This window comes from Anopheles marshallii, chromosome 3 (genome assembly GCF_943734725.1).
Source record: "Anopheles marshallii chromosome 3, idAnoMarsDA_429_01, whole genome shotgun sequence".
NCBI lineage: Eukaryota > Metazoa > Arthropoda > Insecta > Diptera > Culicidae > Anopheles > Anopheles marshallii.
Genome location: NC_071327.1, coordinates 48,750,307 through 48,763,209, shown reverse-complemented (window position 1 = coordinate 48,763,209; position 12,903 = coordinate 48,750,307). Strand labels below are relative to the sequence as shown.

General features: G+C 42.5%; 1 protein-coding gene across 1 annotated transcript; it reads left to right on the top strand.

Moving 5' to 3' along the window:
* The first annotated feature begins 518 nt into the window (after window positions 1–518).
* On the top strand, window positions 519–12,074 carry LOC128714251 (uncharacterized). Its single transcript, XM_053809126.1, has 8 exons — window positions 519–599; window positions 2,717–2,747; window positions 3,146–3,225; window positions 4,640–4,784; window positions 6,536–6,903; window positions 7,164–7,316; window positions 7,936–8,118; window positions 11,598–12,074. Exons 1-8 carry the CDS (start codon window positions 519–521, stop codon window positions 12,072–12,074), a joined length of 1,518 nt encoding a protein of 505 aa, XP_053665101.1.
* Window positions 12,075–12,903: the final 829 nt, after the last annotated feature.

The following is a 12,903-nucleotide window of genomic DNA, read 5'->3' as shown; positions in this document are numbered from 1 at the left end:
TTTTTTGTGTTACGGAAGGGATTGGCAAAATAAATGGGCTGAGAAAAGCTACCGTCAACACGTTAGCTACCTTCCGCTCCCCCTTTTTCCACACCAATCCATTGCCAGCTGTGCACTTCTCCGCAAGAAATAATCTGCATGGAATTGGTTAACGGAATAAAAATACATATTCAAAGCAGAAGTTTGGGTCGTCCTGCTTCAACGGCGGATGTAGCCCGGAGCAACGTGCTTTGGGTTTTTTTTCTCTCTACCTTGTCGTTATTTACGTTTGTATGAAAGCTCCTTCGAGGCGGAGCGATGCGGGGAATTGCTGGTCGCCCGTGAAGACTCCCATGATAAATCGAAAAACGGTGTATCGGTAATGGGTGTTTGCATTTAATGGGTGTGGTGGCGTGTAATGGAAAATTAGGGACCAATTGCCCAACGGGCACCTGGCGGGTGTCTCTTAGTGTGGTCGAATATTAATGCATATTTTTCCTTCAAAAATACCCTTTCGATTTGCTTTGCAGAGCATCATCATGTGGCTGTACAGTTGGGTCGGTTTCTTGCTGGGAGGACTTTCAGACATCACGGCCTTTTCTATCAACACGAATAATCAGGTAAGTAAAATTTCCGGTAAAGATGTTAAGTAAGAGTATTGAATCGGTAAAATAAATGCAATCAAGGGATATCAATTTGGTAAAGTTATTATAATTGTATGATTTACTTGCATTATTAACCCATTTTTGATTAAGATTTTTAACATTTGTCCTTCGATTAAGTGGATACTGAATAGCATAAAATAATTTACTACTGCTATATTCCTAATAACTCTATTGCCCTCCACGGGCACAGAAATGTCCATAACTCCAATAGACATGGTTGTCGGATATGTCAGTGTCAATAAATAAATGGCCGCCCGGCGCCGGTCTTTATACGAACGGACCGAACCAAAATCCCATCCGGACCAATCTCCCGTAACAAGGACTTTACTATCCAGCTATGGGTAAATAATGTCACAGAAACCCACAAAATGGCAGGCCTAATGACAGACTTCCTGAGGTTGTTGTACCGTTAAAGAAGAAAAATCTCATAATGTAACCATTTCTTCAAAATTAAACGTTATTTAAATCAACATCTGAAGATATCTTTCGGACACGCTTACGTGAGGTCAATTGAATAGTGAAGAAATCTTTCAGAAGCATGGATTCATTAAAAGTTTTAGCAATAAATGTCAGATTCTTCTGGCAAGCGGTGCATTAGACCACGAACAAAATCATAGCCCCTGGCTTGTGTAACATCTAAAAGTTTACACTAGCAGTATATTATTCGCATTATCATCTTAACGGCAGCATCTATTAGGACGATCAGCTGCGTAGCCCATGACGAGAGGGAAAAGAGAGGATATCGCAAAGAAGTTCACGTGGTATGAAGTCACATTAATTCTGCACCCATTAGAAGACACCTGAAGATTTTCCAACTATAGCACCGCAGAGTTACGAGATCGTATTTTGTTCTTATCGAGCCTAGCAACATCTTGAATCCGGAATCGAACCAGTGGAACTTGAATGTATGGGGTGCTATTCAATAAAGTATCGCCCCATTGACCACCGTAAATTGTGCACCATTAGCTCGAATGTGCGGTCACAAATCAATGGGTAGGTGCTTGCAGTGGCTGAGGTTCATGGTAGGTGGATAGGTACTTGCCATAACCATCTTGAACTTTAATCCTGCAGACAAGAAAGAATGGCTTCTAGGAAGTATGCGTGTTTTTTTTTTGTTCCGTACAAAAAATCAACTTCCAATTTGAGGTAAAACACGAAGCAGAACTTTATCCCGCTTGGTAGTGCGATGAATAGCAAGATCCAGTAGTTTTGCGTCAACGGTTGGAAATTGGCGTAAATATGTCACTTTGCTGCCGGCCATGGTTTCCGCTCGTGTGCAGGGACATTGCGTTGTCCAGAGAATTGGTACTATTTTTTTCCTATCCTCTCCGCTGCTGGGAAGGTTTCATGGAGAGAAGTGAAAGTTATTGAGATGGCCAGGAAGTAAATTTAAAATTTTACGATGCCCGGAACCTCACCAAAGGCTTCCGGAGATTGCGTCGGCCAAAGGCTAGTCAGGGGTTTGCTTTCAAAGTTTTTCCTCCTATGTGCAGCAAGCACTCAGGCTGAGGTTTTCAAAGGACGCTGACGATGACGTTCATTTCCTGCTTGCTATGTGTCCAGTGGTGATCGTTGGGGGATTGGGAGGAGGATTTTTTTTTTTGGAGAAAAAGTCTCTTCGTATATTCCAATTTTGTTTCAAACGATATTCTGGGCAGGAGCATTCCAAGTTGCCTTCGATTGCGTATACGTTGCAATAGCAAAGAGCTTTCTTACCGGTTGCGGTGGGCATGTGAGAGTGGTTTGGAAGCTTATGGTACAGTATAGATTATTGAATATTTACTGCTTCAAGGAAGATTATACGGTGCCATCGATGGAAAGATTTTGTACCGTCCTGCTACGTACGGCTCGTTAACTCTGATTGGATTACTTAGCATGATGGTGAAATCAAGGCATTGGAAATTCAATATATTGTTTTAAAACATTTCTCTGAACTGACTCGATGCATGCTTGCTTTACAGACGGCACACGTTCTGACGATTATTCAAAATTCTGGATGGGGAAGATCTTACATTTATTTCTAGCTTATCCGTGTACATCACTCATGGATCTTTCTTTTCATGTTTCTTTAGATTTACGATCCACAAATAGGAGTTAATTATGGTAAGTGTACTAAGCGTAAGTGAAATCAATCGATTGTTAAAATAAAATATTATATTGCTATTATTAAGAAAATTCAATCGCCTGCACTGAGTCTTTTGTATTCAGTCACTAATGCCGAGTTCATCTGAAAACGTATTATGTTTGAAACAAGCAGTTTTATTATTTTTATGATCAGAAATGAACTCAATTACTGAAGATGAATCGTCAGTATTGATAGGATCCCGTGCCGTATCCATACATCGTTGAGCAGCGGTAACAATTTATTTCCGAAGAATTGCTTGTGTTTTCTTCGTATCGTTTCATCGTAAACATCGTTGCTCCACAGTGTACACGAACAGTGCTTTTCATTTCCGTACCGGTAGCGTACCAATGTGCTATTGATTTTTCCTCTTTTCCAGATAGTTGCACGGTAGGGAACGGGACGTACTATCACGGTGAAACGTTCAAGCTCGATTGTCGAACACAGTGCGTTTGTCAGGTAAGTGATTCGTTTGAGGTACGGGAAACATCATGCAGACAATAAAGTATGCCGATGAGGTAGTTGATCAAGCTGCCAAGAGCGCTGTGTACCGAAACCCTGGGGAAATAGGGAATCGAATTTTCGCACAACACACACAAGTGAATAGGTTACTGACGTTTTGGTGGAATTTGTCTAATGCTCAAGGGAGGTAAAAGCTTGTTTTTTTCATTTTATGATGTTTTGTGATCCATTTAAACAAAATGGAGGGTAAATAATTTTTCCCATTTTACCATGGTATGGTGCCGGTGACAAAACCGAATATGAGCAGCGCGTTAGATGCTGTTTTAGGGTCATTTTTTCGCTGCCCGGTAATTAACTGTTTGCTGTGATCCAATGTGATAATTACATTTAACAGCATTCCGCGTGAGAAAAGGTATCTTTTTTATGTTTCACAAAAGTTCCCTTACCCATCGGTATCATTTCTTTACTACGATCTTGTATCGGTGGTAAAGGAAGCAGAAAAAAGAGGGTTTATTTACTTTGGTCGCAACAGTTCCTTCTCGTACCGTTCATCGTATCCCGCACCGTAAGGAAATCTCTCAGGTATCAGATCATCAAATTTTGTCGCCCTCTCGATTCGCTTTCGCAGCGCACGTGGGATGGTCAATCTGATCCGCTATCGTTTCGGTAATTTTGCTCCAAATTCAATCAAGGCCATCCCACAGGAGCGTTACGGAGAGTGACCGTGCACAAGCTTGGGTTTCGGTGGAAGAAAATTCGTTTTACAACCGTGAACTGTTTGTTGTCTAATCAAACAAAGTTTGCTGCATACCGTCGAGGGTTTGGGTGACGGTGACCGGTATAATGTAAATACGATTGAACGGGCCGTGGCGGGGCTGGAGAATGATGAGAAAAATTTAGGCCGTCTTTCTGGAAGGAAATGTGAAAAGGATATCGTTTGTATTGGGTGTGTGAGCTGCTTTTTTCCATTTATCGCTCAGCAGGGAAAACCAATTACTTGATAGTCAATATTTGATCTGATTCTTTGGATTTTATGTTTTTTTCTGTGTTTTCTCAATGGACAATAATTTATTCCGCTTTATGTCCACGTCTTTGGAGGGTTTTATGTGGGTTTTTTTTAAATTCTGTAGCCGTTGAGTCGAACCGATTGATCTTTGATATTTTTGAAAGATGTTGGGTAATCCCTACCAAAGCCACCTGATCTAGGTGTAGAATTTTTGTTGGGATAAGGTAACATATTTTATGACGTTGCTGATATTAGGTTAAAAGTGTTATTGTTCCAGCGACAAACGTAGCAATAGTATCTTTTTTAAAGGGATGTGGAAATGGAAGACAGGTTTGAAACCTTTTCTGGGTAGTGAAAGCAGTTTATTTTATTTTTCTATAAATTTTATTGTATAATTTGTTTCAGAATGGTCGTCATGCTTGTTCGACGTTGTGTCCACACGAGAACCTACCACCACCCGTTGACACCTCTATTTGCATTGCACCAAAGCTAGTGGAGCTCCCCGATCATTGTTGTCGGGTATGGCTTTGTGAGCAGCCCGCAACCGATGGTAAGCAGTTTAGTAGACTTTATGATGGTATATATGTTAAAAATAAATATTATCGTTTAAATCGCCCTCAACCAAAAATTTGGAACTTGAAGACTAAAGTTTTGTTGCGCATAGTTAACTATTCAAGTATTTTAGAAATCATTGTTTCAAACGGAATGTAGAATATCTGATGGAACATCTAAACCGTTTTATTCATCACGGCATGTTAATAAGACCATGTTTGTTTGTGTTTCATGTAATTGTATAATTTTGGTTATTGGAGCGTGCCGGTGGCATGATGATAGCGGCACCGGTCTTCACACGAACAGACCGTACCAAAATCTCATCCGGACCAATCTCCCGCAGCAAGGGTTGACTATCCGGCTACGTGGTAAAATAAGTGGATACGGCCAGGTCATTCTAACGAAAAAAAAAAAAAATATTGTTGCCATTATCTGGCGGAATTCTGCCTTGTCCCAAACGTACCATATTATGTATTATTTATTCGGAACGACCCGTATTCTGATATATCTGATATATCGGATATCTGTAATATGTAAATCTGAATGAATAAAATATCGCTCAAAACTAACAGGAAAGCGTTTAAGGCTTAATTTTCTTATGCATTTTTTTTACTTTTAATTGCAGTATAAGGCTAGCTCAGCATTCATTAAGCCAAGTTATTTTGCAAATACAGTTAGGTATCGGAAATAATTAATTACTAAGGAGAATATTTCGCTATGAAGAATATTCATTTTTAATAAAAGAACTGCTAAAGGATGTTGTTCCACAAACCGTTACATAATTAAAAATGTTACAGTAATGAAAATGTTAGGTTTTTGTATCTTTTTTAAACATTAATAAACTATGTCACAAGAAGCAATCTTTTGATAATTACAAGTTAATAAGTGGTATAAATAAGGATAGAACTATGCAGAATTTGTTTAGCTTAAATTGCCTGTGCGAGTTGAATAAATGTCTAGTAGGTTTATTGATTTTGTTCGTCAGCTATAGATGAACCTAATTTAAAGCTCGACAACCCCATGCAGATGGTCATACTTCCTTTGACCATATTTACCAAACCAATTTTCCCACTCTAGCTGGGCACGTTAGCCGTACATCAGCTTGCACTATCTTTCCACGCTGGCTAACCATCACCGCCTGAGACCGGGTTCGGGTGATTTACCGATCGTTCTGTCATGCATTCCTGTGTTCCCGGATTTTGGTGCGGTTCTTATGTTTCCTTTTTCATTGAATCTTTTGAAATGTTGCAAAGGATGTCGCTGCCACAAAATCGGTCCCTTATCCGGGTGCACAAAAATTTTGCACTTGGCGGTGGGAAGAGTGCCTTGTATGCGCAGCATCATTAATTTGGGTTGTTTTCCGTATTGTGTCGCCTGATTGTGGCGCTTTTGTTGTTGTTGTTCCTATATCTCTGGCGCAGGGTTCGTTTTGTACAAGGGAGATGTATCTGTTTTGTTAGGAAGCTTTTTTGTTGCTTAATTTGGTTACATATTTTCGGTGTATTTTATGCGGTTTCGAACGAGTGCACGGTAGTGATTCTGTTCGTGGTTTGGCTTTCGTTATCTGACTTTACATAACGGCTGAAGCGTTCCGGAGCATCGGTCTGGTTTGAGAACTACATTCGGTTGAAAAGCTGTAAAAAGAATGTGTGTCAAAAGGGAAAATAAAAAAAAAATAGGTATACATACATCTCTATTGCGATTGTCATTGCATGCTTGCGTCCTGTGGTCCGGTTTTATGCTCTGCAGTGAATGCGACCTGTTACAACTCGTCCACCACGCTGTGGTCACCGTGTTCCCAGAGCTGCGGTATCGGGACGTCGACCAGAAACATCACCACAACGCCCGGTTGCCAGAAGCTCAGCACGATACGGCTGTGCGAGAATCATCGGTGCAACCGCCAGAGCAATAATTACTACTTCGCTGGTGACTATGCTGCCGAGACCAAGCAGACCATCGTTGACGTGGGAGCAGCTGACCGGGAGGAAGATGGCACAACTGCGAGGGAAACGGATCGTCGCAGTGTCACTAGCCACAAACAACGACTGTACGAGGGTACCAGTGGCTACCGTCCCAACAGTGTTTCTTTGCTCAATGAAAACGAACATCGAAGACGGGTAAGTATCACAAAGAGGATAGGCGCGAAGGTAGCATCTTCCAAATCTGGCGTGTCTAGTGCTATTCGGAGATAATCTTCCATCGGCTCATTAAGCTGAAATTCCGCTTCCGGTGTTTCCGTGCAAATTTTGCACGACGCTCGACCGGCGGTACGGCAGTGAGGTTGAATAATTATCTAATGACTTACGACCCACACTCGTCCCGTGTGGCTTCTCTTTCTCGCCTTTCACACCGTCTTGCGCAAATGGCCGTATGGCAGAAGGGTCACGAGTGCCGAAGCATTCAGCGAACGGCTTCCTCCCGGTTGCGGCTTGGTCCGTGCGTTTCGCGGAAGCTTTATCGACCAAAATCCTGCAGCCTGTGCCAGGATTCCAGCATGTGTTGTGTGCCTTCAATAACCACTACTATTAAGGTAAGCAGTGTACCGGTGGTCGGTGAAATAGATGGATAGTTCACCGTGGTCTGTAATCGATATAATGTTCCCGATATCATTATTCGTAAATATGTGTGTTACAATCTGTCGGCATCATCATTACGAATAATGTTTGTATAGGAAACCGTCCCAGGAGTGTGGGTCTAATAGATAGTAAATGGTTATTTAATAGTCACGTTTGTTTTCGATGATAGCTACTTTAGATCTTTTTAGTTCCAACGATCCTCTTAGAAAGATAAAGAAAAAGAAGATGTTAACTATTGCATACTTTCAGGCTAAAGTGTTCAAGTCGAAAGAAGATATTTAGCATTACGCCTAGGTCATGCTTTGTGAAATATTTAATTAAACAAAAAAAATAAAATGCAAGTCCGTCTCCTAATCTCCGCTGAATCTTTAAGCGAGTGGCTCTTTACAATGAAAGTGTTCCAATAACTCGAATGTCCAGTTTAAGCCACTTTGTAATTGAAAATTAAAATGGTGATTGTTACATTTTGATTACACGTGAAGTAAAACAATACAAACAGAGTGATTAGGAAACGCATAATCGCTGACTCAATACAATGCATTCATGCCCATTTGATGTTTTCTTATTCGACAGGTTGAATTACTGTGCCCTTTGAACTCTGGCGATCCATTCGATTTCATCGAGCATGGGTACGACCTGTGGGACAGTGCGTCGATCGATCCGCTCGACCAGGAGATGCTGCAGTCACGCCAGATCCACATCGAGAACAAGTTCGTCGACGTCCAGTGGGTGCTGAAGTGCGAATGCGGTCCAAAGGTGAGTCCAAAGGCCGGGCCAGTATATTCAATCTCTCCGTGCGCCCCCAATCTTTCGACTCTCGAAAGTCGAAGCCCATGAAAGTTTTATTTTCCCGGTGCAAAACCCGTACACGAACACCAAACGGGTAGTTATGGGCTGTGTTTGGTCGATCCGGTGGACAGAAGAATCAACCGGAAATGAACCTGCAAAGGTATTCTGGTCGACCGGATACGTAGAATTCGCTTTGATCTATCCTAGGTGGTATGAAGTGGCCAACGCTGGGGTTTTGCTGCTACTGGGACACTCCTGCCAGGTTCGGTTACAACGAGGGACGACAAATTACACCATCACGTGGCTAGATAGTTGCGCCACACGGAATGGCTTCCGCTCGGTGTGGAGCGCGCTGACGGCAAAAGACGGCATACCACAATGTATTAAAATAAATTGGTTCATTTCCGGGACAAAGTGCTGGTGTATGCCCGGCCATCGTCCACTGCTGATGACCATTTGGGTCATGCAAAGTACGGAGAATATATTACCTAGCAGCCGACCGTTTGTGGGCTTGGAGTTTGGGTGGCTTTCTTCTACTTGTTGGTGCCCTTGTGTGTATGTGTTTTTTTTTCTTCTTTGGTTACGTTCCGTTTTTATCCATACGGATGTGGTTTGTTCGTCGGACTGCGAGAAACATCTTGATTGCTTCATGGTGGTATTCTCTTTTAGATAAGCCTTGAAGCCCTTGAGCCAACATGGTTACATGGTTGCTGCGACATGGGACCTGTGTTTGGGGGTAAAAGTTCAAAAGGATAACCCTTATGTCGAGAACGGATAAGCAGCAAGTAAGACGACACGAGTACACCACTTAGCAGTGTCGCAGTAAACGGAGAAATTGAACACACAGATGAAATGGATCATTAAAGCCCGAGGCTTTACTGTGTCGTGTCGGATAAGCGCACCGTGATGTTTGTTGATTTTACATACTACCTGCAGTACGTGTGCTAGAAAGCCTTCAGACCGGGTCAAACCAGACAACATCATCATAATCATCACTGACAAACGAAGCGTAAGGTTCGCAATTCAATATTGAACTGTTTTCGCAATTCTAAAGCATACTGGAGAAGCGGTTTTGTGTGCAATTGTTGCGGGTAGAGCCTTACTTCCACCGTCTCCTTTGCTGGTTTGAGCGCACGAAGAGAATTCAACCAGTGAACATATTTACCATCGCATCGGTACATACTAACCGCAAGCCGCAACAACATCCACCAGCATCGGTTGTTTTCCTCGGGTGCGGGAAATACTCGCTGCTGCTCCATTTGCGCAATCAAAACAATTTCCATAACACTTTCCAATCACCCTTCGCGCTCGTATCGTATTGTGACCGCAGGCATACGCGTTCTCTCACTCTCCGCGGGAGACTGAGCACGGGTTGCACGACGAGTTGGTAATAAGGATGTCATTAAGGGGTTCGATTCGATGCAAGAAAGATAAATAAAATCGAACGATAACGGTTATGGTGCTCCTGAAATCGGAAGCCTCTCCAGCTGTGATGGCAGCAAACAAACGGGCTGCTGAAGGTTGAACGTGCTGCTCCGGCGAGCAGCACATCGAGAGGAGTGAGAAAATTGGTTTCCGAAAACGGTTGCCTACCTGAAGGCGTAAAGCTGTGATAAACGTCTTGTAGAAGCTTACAGAATGGGTAACTACACACGCCATATAGTGTATGATTCCTTCACCCGTATCGTACAAGGTTAGACGTTGGAGTGGGTTGTTTTTTGTGATTTTCTCCTAGCTCAACCCCCGGAGGCTTGCGTTGGCAAAGTGTTTTTAAGGTGAACGTATCATGACTAAAAAGGGACCCAAAAATGTGTTGAATGAGCGCTATATGTCACAAGGACTTCATCGAGGACGAGGGCTTGAAATCCACATGAGAACCAGCTGCGACTGTGGTTCACCCTCATCGCACTCCAGCATGAAGTAAAGCTAGGCGGTAGTAACACTGAAGAAAATGTCACAACGATTACAGGCGGGTCGCTTTGTTATCAATCATCGTGAGTGACAAGCGAGAATCTCTCGCACGAGCATAGCTAGAGATTTGTGCTAGGTGATGTAATCGTACATTTCGATGCAAGTTTACAGCACACTCGCCGAATTGTTGGGGAGGTGGGCGGGCACCGGGTGGCCGTCGTGGTGGCGTACAGTTTATGGAATTTTCGTGTAAATAATATCTGTTTTGACTAATGATACTACGGGTCCGGGAGTACGATTCGTTGGAACTGAAGTAACGTAAACCTTCCATCTCCGGGCAGGTATTATGAGACTGACGTATTGTGCTGAGGGCTTGTTAACAGACGTTTTTTGGGGCAGGGATTTTGTGCTGGGTTGTACAGCAGAACTATGGTTTAGCCACCTGTCAATGTGCAAAGTTGTGTTGAAAACGGTCTTTCCTCCAAGAGCCCATTTTGTGCCACAGTTATTCATTGCTAAGTAGGTTGAATAATGTATAACTCAGCTCGCTGAACTGAGTGAAATGTTCCAAGAAAACAGATGTATAATTGTATGTTGTATTTGTAATGGACCTTCTGCTTACTGGTACTAGCAATGGGGTTATCGTGGTGATTTAAACAATTTAATTCATTAAATGCATTTGATACATGTTGTATTTTACAGTTTATGATTTTTTCATCCAAATAAACTGATGATTGGTTTTCATTGATCAATAATCAAATCAAGAGAATAAAAATTTAACCCAGATTTAGGTAAATCCAAAACTAAAAAAAGAACGGTGTCAAAAATTAGTCATCAGATTATATGAGCATGTGAATTTCATGGAAATTAAGTTTTCTCCATGAAATTAAAAAATCAATTAACACGTTAAAAGTCACGCTTTTCAAATATACAGTCGTCAATTTTAATGACATCACTATTTTTCTCTAAGTCGCCTTTTTTTGTCAATTTAATCATCAATCATTTAATCACTGAAACTAAGGAGTTAATGGACGATGTGCAAAACTTGACAAAAAATTAAAAAATTCTTAACATTTAAACGTCAAGCATTCCGCTCAGAGTCAATGTAAAAATTGGTTTATTTCGCCCATTGTCTATTAAGTCCGTTTTAGTTATGAGAATTTCTTTCATATAATTAAAATAATTTTATGGTACGTGACGAACAACAATGGAATAGCTGCAGATAATTTGAACACTCCTTTTAGCGGCTGCTTTATCACTTAGAGCAAATTGAAAGAACTGGTGTGTTATCCAGTAATAAAGCTTTACTAAAAGAGTTACTACAACGTCTAAAACATTGATGCCTTATTTGGACGTGTTTGTTCAAGGGAAATGCAATTAATTTGTCGTTTGCATTCAAATGCACACAGCACTACCTACCTCTTCGTTTCACTACCGCCAGAAAGTCCCAACTGTCATGAAAACGGTCAACAACACTTGTGCTTGTAGTGGAGTTTTTAACTCATCCCGTTCATTTTTCTTCTCTCTGCCCACAGAGCAAAAATTGCCGCCCCCGGAAGTCAGCGGGATCATCACTGGGTGGTCATCCCAGCAGAACGACAGAGCAACAGCAACAACGACGATTGAGCTCATCCGATCCGTTACCAGTCGGCACAGCGGGTTCCACGGTAGAGCAGCAAAGCAACAGAACCGCATATCGATCGCTGCAGGAGCAAGCACGTCCGCTTGCCATTCAGGACGTGACCGGTGCGGATCACCCGGGTGGAAGTGATCCAACCGTCGACAACAATGATCCCGTCGACTATTACGATGGCAGCCCGGGCATTCGGAAGGGCCACAAACATGCGGGTCACCATCGTTCGTCGGTGCATCGGCGATTGGTGCATCGTGGGCCGCACCGCCGACAGCAGCACCAGCAGCACCGGCAGCAAGGTGCGTTCGGCAGCTGGAACGATGCCAGTTCCATTGCGGACGGTAGCGGGGAGTTGCTGAAGCGGGTTCATCGAACATAATAAACTGTTCCCGGGACACAGTGTGCGGTGCAAAAGCTGCAAACGATGCGCGGGGTGAAATTCAATGCGGAAATGCAATTGGCGTACATCCGTATCCGGCTAGGTCAGTCGGCTTAGTCCCATGATATGTAGGGTAGTCCCTTAAAAAAACACCAGACGGTGGAAACAGGGCAAAACACTGCAAGCGAACGAAAGGTTCTGCGAAGCACTTTCATATTGTGTACATCGATGCGTACAAATATCGCTTCCAAAGATGCACCTTTATTAGGTATTTTCTGTACGTTGTACTGTTTGCTTTTGGGAAAAAAAATCTTATCATCCAACTTGAAAAATATATGCAACTACAACCCTTACCGGACTGTGGCTCACCTGCTCTTTTGTGGCAATGCAAAAGACGGAGAAAACATAGCACAGTGGATGTTGTGGGCGAATGAAAGGAATTGCTGCTTGTACATAGTTTTTAATAATAGAATCTGAGTGATGCAGCAGAACATGATCGATTGGCCGGGAATAACGGATGAGAATATCCCCAAACAGCAACCACTTCAAACCATGGGCATGATCGTACTGGGAAGTAGAGGCAAAGTATTTACACGGTGCCCCGAAAGGATGTTTCACGTTCGCTTTGGAATAGTTTTACCTTCTCCAACTCTTTTGGCATGATGACGCTGTAGATCGTGATGCTTTTTAGTGCGGCGGAATGTGGACGGAAGCTTTGTAATTTAGTGAACATAATATTTCTTCGAATGGTAGTAGACGAAACGTTGGCTATACCCTTACCTTACCGAACATTATTCCGTGGAACCAATTGTAGCGCGAGGTGGGAAAA

Excerpts from the sequence above, each read along its gene's own strand:
- LOC128714251 (XM_053809126.1), top strand. The coding sequence starts at position 519 with ATGTGGCTGTACAGTTGGGTCGGTTTCTTGCTGGGAGGACTTTCAGAC. Across the intron at positions 600-2,716 it reads CTATCAACACGAATAATCAG|ATTTACGATCCACAAATAGG; the intron begins GTAAGTAAAATT and ends ATGTTTCTTTAG. Across the intron at positions 3,226-4,639 it reads GAACACAGTGCGTTTGTCAG|AATGGTCGTCATGCTTGTTC; the intron begins GTAAGTGATTCG and ends AATTTGTTTCAG.